The sequence below is a fragment of the Emys orbicularis genome, chromosome 2 (genome assembly GCF_028017835.1).
Source record: "Emys orbicularis isolate rEmyOrb1 chromosome 2, rEmyOrb1.hap1, whole genome shotgun sequence".
In the NCBI taxonomy this organism is placed as follows: domain Eukaryota; kingdom Metazoa; phylum Chordata; order Testudines; family Emydidae; genus Emys; species Emys orbicularis.
In genome coordinates this window covers 38,061,594-38,075,848 of record NC_088684.1, presented here as the reverse complement: position 1 = coordinate 38,075,848, position 14,255 = coordinate 38,061,594, and the positions used below count along the sequence as shown (strand labels likewise).

The 14,255-nt window shown below is 45.9% G+C and overlaps 1 protein-coding gene across 1 annotated transcript in view; it reads left to right on the top strand.

The window, feature by feature from the left end:
• Positions 1 to 14,255, top strand: part of GRHL2 (grainyhead like transcription factor 2) — a 119,165-nt gene that overhangs the window by 65,259 nt on the left and 39,651 nt on the right. The window contains exon 10 of the mRNA XM_065398290.1: positions 11,456 to 11,614. Within this exon, the coding sequence (XP_065254362.1) occupies positions 11,456 to 11,614 (159 nt within the window). The remainder of the gene's footprint in view (positions 1 to 11,455; positions 11,615 to 14,255) is intronic.

Below are 14,255 nucleotides of genomic sequence, written 5' to 3'. Positions count from 1 at the left end.
AGACATGTCCGGGGGAATCCGGACGAATGGTAACCCTACCTTCCTGAAGCTTGGGCTGTACTTCAAATAGTCACTGTTTCTTAGGCCAGGAGTCCCCAGCTCTCTTCCCTGGAGCTGGGTTGTAACTTAGGCCGGCTGTAGGGCCTTAGCCAGCTTCTCCTTCAGCTGGCTCCTTTTCCCTAATTAGACCTCAAGTTCAGAGGGTTCAGCAGGCAGCCTTCTCCTGCTGATGTCTGCCCTGCTATGAGGTAGGAGGCAGGCGGCTTTATGCCAGTTCCCTTCTCTCAACTCATCCCCAATTGGTTGGGTGAGAGGGGAGCTTTGCCCAGCCCACTCTGCAAGGTTCCTGGGCCCTTACAGAAACAGTAATGGATTTTTCTCCCAAACACTGCTTTTTCCTGGGACTGCTTCTTTTCCACCAGTACCTCTTATTTCCTGTCTTTGCATACATCAAAACCTCCCAAAATCTTAAAGGGTCATGCCATATGATGCGAGAGTCTGGACGCCTAGGCCCCACTACCCTGTCATATACTGATACAACATGCAATCATATGGTCATGTAAAACTGAGGAAAATAGCTTTAGAACCAGGGAAGGGGACCCAGCATGAGTGCAGGAATCTGACCATCCATCAGGAGTAACTATGAATGAATGCGAGAAGGGCAAGTGATATTTTTTTCCTGAGTTTCCTGTTTCGAAGGAGGTGGATTTTGCTATTGAGAACAAAAGCTACTGCTACAGCTGGTGACCATTTTTCATTTACAACTTTTCTGTGGGGGGGTGGGAGGAGATAGGAAGGGAAACAAAAAATGGGCTTTTTTCTTGAACTGATCAGAAATGAATTTTTCCTAAATTTTGTTGTGTAGAAATATACTAATTCTTTTTGTTTTTATTCTGTTTCAAAACTGAAAAACATTCAAAATGGTGGATTTTCATGCAAAATGAAAAATGTGGTTCCTGCACAGCTCTCTTAGATGGGAGCATTCCAGCCTGCAGGAATAGATGTAAATTCTGACTAACATAATTTATTCATGGAGACACAGTTAATCAGAGATTGAACTGAGTGCGTATTCATGTAGAGATTATATGGCTACCTAAATCAGTGTGAGTTTATCTAAACTTTCACCTATTAATGCTTAGCTGGATTTCAACTGGCAATTTCTGGGCTTTTCCAATTTTGTATTGGCATGCAGGTCATTACTTTAAGCTGTGCGGATGCAATGATATGTGTGAGAAATGAAAAGCTGTAGGTAATGCTAAAAACAAGCTTGTATTCTCTAAGCTTTTATCAGCAAGCAAAATGTGCAGTGTAAAAAAGCTTTTTAGAGATCTAGAAATAATAATAAATATTGAACACTGTCAGTGCTCAATAGATTATGGGCCCAGCTTCATTTAAATACAAACCCCACTGTACTAATGTAGCACAAAGGGGCTGACAAACCCAGAAGGACAGATACACTCACAGCCTAGGTCACCACTGCATCCTACCACAGCAGCATTCTACTCGGAGCAGGCTGCACTCAGAACTGAGCAGCAGCCTTAGCTCCCATTCTCCCAGCTGTTTGTGGACTGAACTGGGAACACTGAGATTACTTTAAGAGAGATTTTTATATTTAATCCATTGTAGAAGAAAAAATACAGTCAACACATCTTTAAAACAAAGCTGCTGAAAAGCTCCCAAGTTCCTTCAGACCCTGGGCCTTGTTAAATGATATATTTGTACTTGGTCTAGTTGCCATGAAAAATTCCTGTAGGACTTCCAACCCAACCTGCCGTCATGTCATGCCCAGGAAAAGCAGGAGGTCCAAGAAAATCCAAGGTGGGAAGGGAGAGCCAGAGCTACATGGACCCCTCATAGAGAGAGCTCTCTCTTGTTGGCACCCTTGTGTATATGGTAGTAGCATGATAACGGTAAGGACACTGGCCAGGGGAAGTTGGTGTCCAAAGTAAGTGGTGGGGCTGGCAATTAGATACCCCCCTGCCCTGCAAAAATATTTGACACCCCATCACACACCCCTCCAAAATAATTTCTGACCCCCCTCTCCCTGCAAATAAAGATTGACTAATCAACTTGGGGCTCTTCCTACAAGGGAGGCTAGAATCTGCCTCCTTCTCCTCCTGCTCTCTCCATCGTGGAGAGAAGGGAAAAAAGAAAGGCAGCTGCCACAAGGTCTCTTTGTTTAATGAAAGAGGGGGGATTAAAGACCCAGGTATCATAAGCCGTACTTACAGGATGGGAGACTGTCTACTGGGAAGCAGTGGCTCTGAAAAAGGGGTCGTGGTGAATAATCAGCTGAACATGATCTCCCAGTATGATGTGGCCAAAAGGACTAACATGATCCTTTGGTGCATAAACAGGGGGATTGCAAGTAGGAGTAGAGAGGTTGTTTTACCTCTGTATTTGGCACTGGTGTGACTGCTGCTGGAACACTGTGTCCAGAACTGGTGCTCACAATTCAAGAAGGATGTTGATAAATTGGAGAGGGTTCAGAGAAGAGCTACAAGAATGATTAAAGGATAGAAAAGATGCCTTGTCGGAGCTCAATCTACTTAGATTAACAAAGAAGTTGAGGGGTGACTTGATTACTGTCCGTGAGTACCTACGTGGAGAACAAATATTTGATAATGGGCTTTTAAGCTAGCAGACAAAGGTATAACATGAGCCAATGGCTTGAAGTTGAAGCTAGACAAATTCAGACTGGAAATAAAGCATTCATTTTTAATAGTAAGAGTAATTAACAATTGGAACAACTTACCAAGGGTTGTGGCAGACTCTCCATCACTGACAACTTTTCAGTCAAGGGCCTTGGCTACACTTGGGACTTCCCAGCGCTGCCGCGGCAGCGCTGTGAAGCGCAAGTGTAGTCGCGCTGCCAGCACTGCGAGAGCTCTCTCGCAGCGCTGTATGTACTCCACCTCTCCGAGGGGAATAGCTTGCAGCGCTGCGAGCGAGCGTGCAGCGCTGCAGGCTCTGATTACACTGGCGTTTTACAGCGCTGTACTCGCTGCGCTCGGGGGGGGCGTTTTCACACCCCTGAGCGCAGCAAGTTGCAGCGCTGTACAGCGCCAGTGTAGCCAAGGCCAAGGTATGCCCTAGGAATTATTTTGACGTGTGTTAAACAGGAGGTCAGATAAGATGATCATAATGCGTCTGATGAAGTGGGTATTCACCCACGAAAGCTTATGCTCCAATACATCTGTTAGTCTTAAAGGTGCCACAGGACTCTCTGTTGCTTTTTACATGATCATAATGGTGCCCTCTGCCTTTGGAATCTATGAAATTTATTATTTTATTAAAACTCAGTATTTGAAAGCCAACCTCATGATTTCTGGGTGCCTGGCTCCTGATTTTTAGCTACTTGGCGTTGGCAATTCTGTAACCAGCCACAACTGATACTGCCAAACCATCCCCGGCCAGCTGGGAATTTAAAATAATAGGAGCTAATGAGTCTTTTTAGGACCAAACGGTGCTGCCATGCTCTATGCATGAAGTCTAGGAAACCTGTTTCCTGTAGGAGTTGCTCGTTGAAATGCATGGTAGCATGTGCTTATTCATTGACATGATCATCAAATATTTGACTCAAAGTGGACTTGAAATCTATGTGTATTGACAAGAATGAGATGGTTAGTGATAAATGTGGGGGATGCAGTTAGCAGATTATATGATAACATGATAGGTACAACTTGCTGCAAGTTACCACCGTACACTAAAACGTATTGGCCAGCGCACACACACTATGAGCTAGGGGTGTGATTCCCTTGCTTGTGTACACATGCTCGCTCTAGCTCTCAGCAAGCTAGCGTGAGTATAAACAGCAGTGCAGCTGCGGTACTGCTGGTAGCAGAAGCGCAGGCACAGCTGAGCCGTGCCAAGTACAAACCAGCCTGAAACCAGTGGGTATGTACTCAGCCAGGCTCAGACATGCCCTATCTCCAGAGTTAGATCTTTCCTTTCTCCATCATTGCCTGCTCCACCTGGTGGGCAGCTGATTTAGGGCCAGATCCTCCCTCCCATATTCCAGCTGAGTGGAACAATTTGAGGAGAAAGATACTACTCAGCCTGAGTAAGGGCGTCAAGATCTGGGCATCAGCAAGGGAAGGCTGTCCAAAACTTTCACACAGACTATCAGTTCGGTCTGATGTAAAAGGAACAAACACACACACAAAGAATTCAAACAGAGACCTCTTTTATCTCCTCGGTTATAAGAGAATTACAGCTTCAATAAAGCCAGCTCATCTTGCTGTAATCCTTGATTTTCCCACTGTTCCTTAGTGTAGGTTGGAAGAGGGAGAGGAACCATTCTCCATGAACCCGATACATAGCACACTGAATTCAGTGGGCGTCTGTCCACCAACTTTAGTGGGCTTTGGATCCGGCTCCATGTCAGAAGAATCCTTTTCTTTTGCCAATTAAGATCCTTCAGGACTCGATCCTACTGCCACTGAAGTCAACAGCAACTGTCTTACTCGGTTGAGTGAGAGCAGGAGTAGGTCCTCAGTCAGCACCCACTTCCTCCTCCTTCTCGATGGGGACTTTTCTTACCTATTTAGGCTAAATCCATGGGATTTATTGGCTAAATCTGGGGCCCAGGGGAGTCAGAAGAAGAGATTTCCAGTCATGTTAAGCTTCATCTCCAGCTTCCTCAGAAGAAAGACACTGTAGGTATTAAGGGAGTGTCACTAGAATGGGAAAAAAGGATTTTATCTGGCGAGTAACCCATCTCACTTTCATTCCCCCACTTGCTCTTTATGCACAGAATATCTATATTTAAGAGCAAGGCGATGAGCTGGTTTCTCACCTAGTTTAACATGAAGGCAGCCTTTAATGTTGGTAAAGGAAGATGGAAAACAAAAAACTAAGCATGGAGTGGCTGTGTGACTATAAAAAGCTAATATTTCTGGAGTGTCCGTTCTGCTGTATTATAGACAGGGCCGGCTCCAGGCACCAGCCGAGCAAGCTCATGCTTGGGGTGGCAGATTCTAAGGGGCGGCTTCCCTCCAATCCTTTTTTTTTTTTTTTGCTTCGCCGCTCCGGCCGCCCTGCAGTTTTTTTTTCTTTTTGGTTCGCCGCTCCGGCGGCCCTGTAGGGGGCGGCGGCATGGAGGAGGGGAGTGCCCTGCTGGGAGCGGGCTGCGCGCCCCGTCTGCCCCAGCCGGTGCCTGGTCTGCAGCAAGCCCGGCAGGGCAGCCCGCGTCCTTCCCTGCCCGCCGACCGGAGCAGCGCGGAGCCCTTCCGGCAGGCGGCGCTGCGGGAGGGGCCGCGTGGCGAGCGCTCCGCTGAAGGAAGCCCTGGCCACCCCCCTTCTCTCTCTCCCCCCGCTCCCTCCCCCGGGCCCCCCCCCCCCCGCTAGCCGGGGTGCGCACTCCGCTGCCCGGGGCACGTCTGCAGCGCAGGGAGTCCCCCTGCACCCTGGCTCCGGCCGCCCCGCACGGTTTTTTTTTTTTTTTTGCTTGGGGCGGTAAAAAAGCCAGAGCCGGCCCTGATTATAGATGTGCTGAAGTCACAGCTTGGTTGGATAACAAAGATCTAGTGGAACTTTGGTGACAACATAACTCTTTTTTTTCCTGGTAACAGTTACATTTTCAGTTTGACTCATGATAAAATTTGAACTTTTGGGGAAAGTAATTAATAACCAGACCAGAGACCACACTAGCTTCATGGAAACATTTTTTCCTAAGCTGCACAAACTCTTAAGATGTAGCTGAAAATAAATTGGTGCCATGAGCATGATTAATAGAAAACAAATTTAAACAGTTAGGACTGAGCTACATCTGAGCTTTCTCCATGATGAAAAAACCGTGCACACAGGCAATTTACTTCCAGTGATTATTTTATATGAAAGTCGAGGCACCAATTCAGTGCACAGTTCATGAAGAAAAATATCACTTTAATGCAGATGCAAAGCAGCATGTAGATTGGGTTGAGGTGATTGCACTGTGGTGACCTATGTATACTCAATATAGACAATGTCTTTTGTTTATCTTGTGAGCAGTGTAGGATTTGTGATGGCCTTACCCATTCCTATCCTTGCTAAAGCTACATCAAATTCCATTTCACTGGGGAAGAAATTAATTATTAATGGTTAATTATGATTATTTTTTTGTATTACTGTAGCACCTAGGAGCCCCAGGCCTAGACCAGGACCCCATTGTGCTAGGGGCTGCACAAACACAGAACAAAAAGAAGTCCCTTCCCCAAAGATTAGTCTTTTTCAAACTTTTTTTTTTAATTTAAAGCTGGAAGGAATAGACATTTTGTATTTGAGGACTGGTACCAGAACTTCAGTAGTATTAGGCTTGGAGCCAGGTTTAATAAATCATCCCTCTGTATATGTATAAAGAGGATAATAAAACAGCTTGTGGTAGCAAGCAAGGTTGAAATTTCATTGTATACAAATGGTTCAGTAAATATGCAGCTGGGATTAAGGGCAAATGGCATTTTTATGCAGTTGCTGGGGTGTGGTGTGGGTTAAGGAAGCTTCAAAAGAGAAATGTAAACATTCTCTGGAGACATTGGTCTTGAACTAAATCAAAGGCCTTACCTTTGTATAGGATTTATAAGGTAATGCACGGCAAGAAAAACTATAAAGCTGCACTTATGGTAATATAAAAGGGATGATGGGATTGATTTTTTTTTCAGTGAACAGATATGTAGTTTAACTCTTTGGTGTCACAGTATGGAATGTGGTGTTTCAAAAGCTGAAGACTGATCAATCCTCTAAAGAGCAGCGCTCTGGATATAGACTCCATATATTGGCAGCGATATATAGGGACATGGTTGCACAGTTTTAAATTTTTTGTTATGAAAAATTGCTATCAGTTCTTTTTAAAATGATGAAAACAAGAAATGCAAACAGTAATAAAAGGTTTATATGTTACAGATTTAATGACTAAAGACCTTTACAATGTATAAAACAGGAGATTGAGGTAGGAGTCAGGTTGGCTGGATTAAATGATAAAGGGGAAATTAATCCCTGAGCCTTGCATTCTCTCCTGGCAGGTAGCTGTGTTTTTTGTCTTGTACAGCACTAATTACCCTGCCATTGTTATCAAATGATAAGTAATCCTCATAATTGTTGCACAAGAGAGGAACTCCTCCCTGAAAAGAGGTAGAGATTTTGGCTTTAGGTTCCCCATATGAAACAATCTAGGCTGGCCTCAGTTTCTTATTTGTTTTAGGCCAGTTCTGTCAGCTTCTCATGCATCAAACGTTTCTCCAGTTTAATTTTTCATTGTCAAAGTGTACTTGATCCCCCAGTAGCTCAGGTGAGCAGATGGATGAAATACCATCACATTGCTCAAACGTGTTCCTCACATCCAGCGGAACCCTAGCAAAAGTTCTCTCTGTACTAAAGCTACAACCAAGGCTCTTTCCTGGTTGCAAAACATAGTTAAGGTCCAGTCTACACTACATATTGGAGTCGTATTTGTAAATGAATTGGGGGACAAGTGCCTGTAATCAGAATCCCAAATACGGTTGTATATGGAATATTAGACAGGACCTTAGGAAAAACAGCAGTACTGCTATTACAGCTTTTTCCAAGTCTATGTTGTCCAACCATATAACTCTACCATGGAGGAGGCCAGGGCAAGAAGGCTCTGGGACCAAAGAGTATCTTTGAATGTGACACTCTTGTTTCTCCTGACTCCTGACTGTCAGTGTGTTAGGAAGAATGGTCCTGGGAGCCTGGTATGAGTTAATCTTTTGCACCCTTTTATGGCTAGTTGTGATGTGTGTTCTGCTACCTCAGAAGAGGCTGTTTGCACTCTCAGCCTCAGACAAGAGTAAGGTTTACATGGGTGTTATACAGGGAAATGTGGACCCCACTTGAAGGGGCAACTGAAATCACTGTTGGTCAGAATAGTCCACATTTCCTCAGTCATTGCCTCAGGGAGTGGGGAGATGAACATTGGGTCAATATTAGGAAGGGAAAGGAGAATCTTCACTAGGTTAGTTGGGTTCCTTTCACTGCAGAGATATGCTACAATAACTATTATGGCCAGTGCTAAATTCTTCTAGAGGGGAAAGGAGAGTAACAATGTAGGATGTCAGAGGAGGCTATAAGGGAGAAAGATGGTACTGTAGAGGATTACAGACTGGGTGATCAAACAGAAGAGGTTCAGCAGATTCTTTGTCCATGTTGTTGCTTTTCCTCTCATACCAAATTCCAAACTTGTCTTCCTCTGTTCTGAGGAACAACATATATGGGATGGTGTGTAATGCACTTTAAGAAGGGATCAAAGCTAGAAGCTGAATTCATAGTTATCAATAGGACAAGTGGAAAGACTGGAGTATGGTTCAGCTTTTATGATTTCATAGAACATATGTAACAGAAAAGGCATCTGCTGTAGAATAATTTGTTTGCCAAGAGCAATTCTAATGTCTGGAGCAAAATAGTCCATGTTTCAATTTCTAGTCCTGCTGCATGTGGTAGTTCGATTTCTCGTTGTGCTCTCTGCTGCCTGCCTATCTACTGATCTATTCCTAGAGCATCAGTCACCATGGTATCTAAGTGCCATCCTGTCTAGGGCCGATCACTGGAGTCAAAAACTCTGTGAAAATTAAAAATGCGCTGAGAAATAATGTAAGGACCCCCCTCAGCATTCAAATAATTAATGACTGGTCAGACAAGTCTTCCAGAGGCAAACTCCAACGGAGCACCTTGTCATCTTCAATGATGCAAAATAAGAAAATAAAATAAACTCCAAGAAGGTGTATAGTCTTCCCACCCTACCACGTTGTAAATTGCTTTTCCAGATCAAAAGCCTGCTTTAAAGGGAAGCTAATAGAAAAGTGTCCTGAGACACAAAACCCTTCTGAAAATCAATGATCTGTGTTAATTCTAATCCACCTATCTATCCACATGGTTCAAATGAGACATTAAGCACAGTATGCCAGTCCTCACCTTCATATGTGTGCCATGAATGTACAACCATTGACCATTGGAGTGATGAAATATCACTATGCAAGATTAGGATATTGAATTTTATTGCGTCTATTATTTTCATTAAATGATATCTGTCTCTGTAGCAGGGACCTTTGTAATGTTTCAGAAAAAAGAAAGGCTAACAGCTGTAACAGTTTATCTTCTCTGATATCTCTTACTATTTCTCCTACCTCCAGAAATGTAGGCCAGAGAGAATACACAGTGCATGGAATTGGATAAGATGGGGGCAGTGCTTTATGTCTTATGTGAGCACATGGTGTGCTTCACAGCGCTTCAGCAACCTGTTGAGCAAACATGAAGTGCAAATGTGGCGTGGGTTTCCACTCACATTTTTGATGTTGCGTTTAGTTCTTTCTGGTGCAAAAATATAGACTAAAAAATAGCAGGACCAGATTCTCACCTATTAAGGCCCTTCACCATGCTCTAGCAATGTAAAGTGGTTTTTACGTTCTCTTTAAGGCACTGTCAGAACAGTGTAACAGAGACTTAAAATAAATGAGCGTAAGGCCCCCTGTGTTTCCAAGAAATTTGCACCCATGTCCACCCCTAACCTAGGGAACTGGACAGGCTGGGCTCTAAACTGAAGCAAAGTAACACTATCAGTTTCAAAATCAGTTTCAGCTAGGGCCCTTCCCTGATGCCTTCCCCTCATTTCAGTTAAAGTTCAACTACTTGATTTGTAAATGCAGCAGTGTGATACAATCAAGTGCAGAAATGCTGCTGTGCCATTAGCTCAGTCAGGCAAGCAAGCTGTGCCAACTCCATCATAAACTACCTTGCGGTAATATTAACTCCTGCAGTTAGAGTAAAGTGCCCCTCCCCCCAAAGCGACACCAGCACTGCTCTTTTCTCTGGATGCAAGCTAGCACAGAGATATGAGGGGCTGGACTTTAATGTTCCCTGCTAAACAAAAATCTTTCCTTTTGTGGGTGGGGAGAGGCCTCTGCAATTCTGTGATGTCTCTAATTCTTATACCACCCTGTGGATTCCCACCGCCTACAAGTCTCTCCTCTGCACCCTCAAAGTCCCACAGCAACAGCTTGTGTCCTTGCAGATGAGCAGGACTTTGGGCTCGCTATGGAGACCATCAAAGTTCTTCCTCTAGGAGTCAATAAATTTTACTCCAGAAGGTTTCGTTGCCATAACTTAGGCAATTTGTATTGGCAGTTTTCCTTTGTATCCTCTTAGTATAAAGTGCTTAGTTTTCATCTATGGGAAAGAGATAAATCTAATCAAGTTAAAACGTAATCAGCACAAACAAATATATGATGCACAGGTACTTCAATGGGAAATAACTAAAAGCAACTGGATTTTTAGTATCACATTTTCATCTTTAAAATCCCATATGGGGTATTCTGGATTGGGAGAAACCAGTATTTCAGAGCAAAACTAATAATTTATTATTCGTATTGTGATAGCACTTAGGAATACCAGTCATGGACCAGGACTGCACAGTGCTAGTTGCTGTCCAAAACAGAACAAAAAAATGGTCCCTCCCCAAAGATCTTACAATCTAAGCATAAGGCAAGAGATAGCAGGTGGATATAGGCAGACAGACCAGGGGAATACAAGGACACAATAAGACAATATTCATCAGCACACCAGCTGCCTAACTGTTCTCAAGTTTTATGTAAACTTCATGGCAAAGAAGAGTGCTAAGAAAGGATCTGAAGAAGGAGAATGAGGCAGCTTCACAGATATTTATGAGGAGTTTGTCCCAAGTGTTTGGGGCAGCAAGGTTTTTAAAAAAAAATTAACAATGTGTGGGGATCGGCCATGAAAGTGAAGACAAGTAGCTTATGTTTGATGGAGAAAGGGGAGCCAGTGGAGGGGTGCAAAGAGAGGGGTGACTTGGTCAAAGCTATGGGCTAGCAAAATGATCTTTGCAGTAGCATTCTGAATGGATATGAGCAAAGCAAGATGGACTTGTCCAGAAGAAAAGGACTTTGCTGTAATTGAGAAACAAGGTGATGAGATCCTAGACAAGAGTTTTAGGTGTGTGGATGGATAGGAAAGGCCATATTTTAGAGACGTTATGCAGAAAGAATCAGCAAGATTTCAACGTAGCCTGGCTTTGAGAGAAGATGACACACAGGTTATGGGCCTGAGTGACAGGGAGCACGTTGGTCATGTCCACATGATAGAGAGGGGAGAGGGCTTTGGGAAAACAGTGGGGGCTCTGTTTTGGCCATGTTGAGCATGAATTCATGGCTGGACATCCACAAGGAGATGTCAGAGAGACGGGCCAAGATTTTAGTTCGGACCGAAAGAGACAGATGCAGAGCAGAGAGATAGATTGGCAGCACTGAGATAGTAGTTGACTTTAATAACAGTGTCTTTTTTGGATATATGGTTTGTGTTGGTTTGTTTTTTAAATGAGATGACCCTGGCTTTAATCTTTGCCAGACATTTCCATAGGTCCCAAGTGTCCTACATTTAGTAGCAATTTCAGAATAACAGTTTGCACAGCATTTTAAGGTAACTTCTGATCTCCATCTCTCTGCTTCAGATTTTCATCACGGTGAATTGCCTGAGCACGGATTTCTCCTCACAAAAAGGAGTGAAGGGGCTTCCTTTGATGATTCAGATAGACACATACAGCTACAATAATCGCAGCAATAAACCCATCCACCGGGCCTACTGCCAGATCAAGGTCTTCTGTGACAAAGTGAGTGAAGATAACATTGTGAAAGATGGAGGGAGCCCATATCCAAGGTCTCCTTTTTCTCTCTGAGGTGCTTGCTATCACCAATATTTGGAGTGGCTTCTCCCCTCTCCTCGTATGGGTTGGGGCCTGGGTTCTTTTATTTTTTCTTGGTGCATGGAGCCTCCACACAAAGTAACTCCTCACTGTGCCCTATATACAGGGGTGCAGTCCCTTGAAAAATCAATGATAACCCTACAAGCTGGAAAGGAGTGTAAATCCCAGGACACAGGGGACAATAAGGTAAATAATACCAGCGCAGAAACACCCCTTCAAAAATAACAGTGTAACAATGGGAGGGGGAACTTTACTGGGAACAGGAACATAGGATCTGGGGAAGGAAGGGATTCAAGTTAACTAATAAACATAAATAAGCCAATTTTCCGCCTCCTTATACTCACAAACTCCTCCAACCACACCTCTCTCCCTGGCACCTTAGCAAGGTTAGCCAAGACTGCATGTGCCAAGATGGAGACTTTTACCTCATCCCTTGTTGGGCAGGGTCCTCTTCTGATTCCAGCCAGGCTTGCTGGTTTCCTGGTCTGAAATTCTCCTAGGGTCTTGGCTGGCTGGCGGTAGCTGTCACTCTGTCTGGATGTTTTTCACCGTAGTGCTGCTGCTGCTTGATCCAGGCAGCTAAAGTCTGAGCGCATGCAAATGCCCTTCGAGGGAAGGGAGAATTCAGCAGGAACTCCCTGAGCTGCACTCACTCTCCCAGCTCCAAAACTCAACAAAAACCCCGAAACCACCTTTCTTCATCAGTTTGTCCCTTACCCAGTTCACTTGCTGGAAGCTGTTCAACCCTGGCTTGTCACTGGTCCAGTGGACTGCTTGTCCAGATTACCTCATGAAGAAGCTTCCCTAACTGGCCATAGCAGATATTTTTAGTTTCTTTTGCCTCCACCCCTAATTCCAGGCATGCTGGAAATAAGGTCAGAGGATTCTGGTAGCCATCTTAGTTGTAGTTCTATTGGTAGTGCCCCTTAGGGTATGTCTACACAGCAATTAAAAATCCAGAGCTGCCTGTGCCAGCTGACTCGGGCTTGCAGGACTTGGCTAAGGGGTTGTAGACATTCGGTCTTGGGCTGGAGCCCTGCAAGGTGGGAAGGTTCCAGAGGTCAGGCTTCAGCCTGAGCCTGAATGTCTACACCGCAATTAAATATCTCCGCAGCCCGAGTAGGGTTGCCAGGCATCCGGTTTTCGACTGGAACACCCGGTTGAAAAGGGACGCTGGCGGCTCCAGTCAGCACCACTGATCAGGGTGTTAGAAGTCCGGTTGGCGGTGCAGCGGGGCTAAAGCAGGGGCAATCAGGGAAGCTCCGCGTGCTGCCTCCGCCCCCAGCGCCGGCTCCGCAGCTCCCATTGGCCAGGAACCACGGCCAATGGGAACTGCGATGGCGGTGTCTGCAGGCACAGGCAGCACACACTGCGCAGAGCTGCCTGGGCGCATCTCTGCCTAGGGGTCAGATATGCCGGCCGCTTCCGGGAGCAGCGTGGAGCCAGGGCAGGCAGGGAGCCTGCCTTAGCCCCGCTGCGCCCCCGACCGGGAGCCACCTGAGGTAAGCACTGCCCGGCTGAAGCCTGCACCTCGAAATCCCTGCCCCAGGTTAGAACCCCCTCCCGCAACCAAACTCCCTTCCAGAGCCTGCAGCCCGCATCCCCTCCCGCACTCCAAACCCCTTGGCCCCAGCATGGAGCCCCCTCCTGCATCCCAAACCCCTCATTCCCCACCCCACCCCAGAGCCTGCACCCCCAGCCAGAGCCCTCACCCCCTCCTACACCCCAACTTCTTCTCCCAGCCCAGAGCCCTCTCCCATACCCATAACCCCTCATTTCTGGCCCCACCCCAGAGCCCGCACCCCCAGCTGGAGCCCTCACCCTCTCCTGCACCCCAACTCCCTGCCCCAGCCCAGAGCCCCCTCACATACCCTGAACCCCTCATTTCTGGCCCCACCCCAGAGCCAGTACCCCCAGATGGAGCCCTCACCCCCTCCTACACCCCAACCCCCGTCCCATCCCAGTGAAAGTGAATGAGGATGGGGGAGAGTGAGTGACGGAGGGATGGGGGCTGGAGTGAGTAGGGGGCAGGGCCTCAGAGAAGGGGCAAGGCCTCGGGGAAGGGGTGGGGTGGGCAGGGGTGTTCGGTTTTGTGCAATTAGAAAGTTGGCAACCCTAAGCCGAGCCTTGCAGCATGAGCCACTTGCTGGTATAAACCAGAGTAAATGGTGGATTCTCTGTAACTTGAAGTCTTTAAATCATGATTTGAGGACTTCAGTAACTCAACCAGTGGTTTTAGGTCTATCACAGGAGTGGGTGGGTGAGGTTCTGAGGCCTGGGATGTGCAGGAGCTCAAACTGGATGATGACAATGGGCCCTTCTGGCCTTAAAGTCTATGAGTCCATCCACAAAGGAACAACTTCAACAGGAGAGACTGAGGGATACCCATATCAGAATTCCCTATAGCTCAGTGGTTAGTGCACTCTCCTGAGTGGTGGGAGACCTTTGTTCAAATCCTTTCTCCACCTCTGGCAGAGAGGGGGAATTAAACCTGATCTCTCACATCCCAGGTGAGTGCTCTAACCACTGAGCTAAAAGTTATCAGATG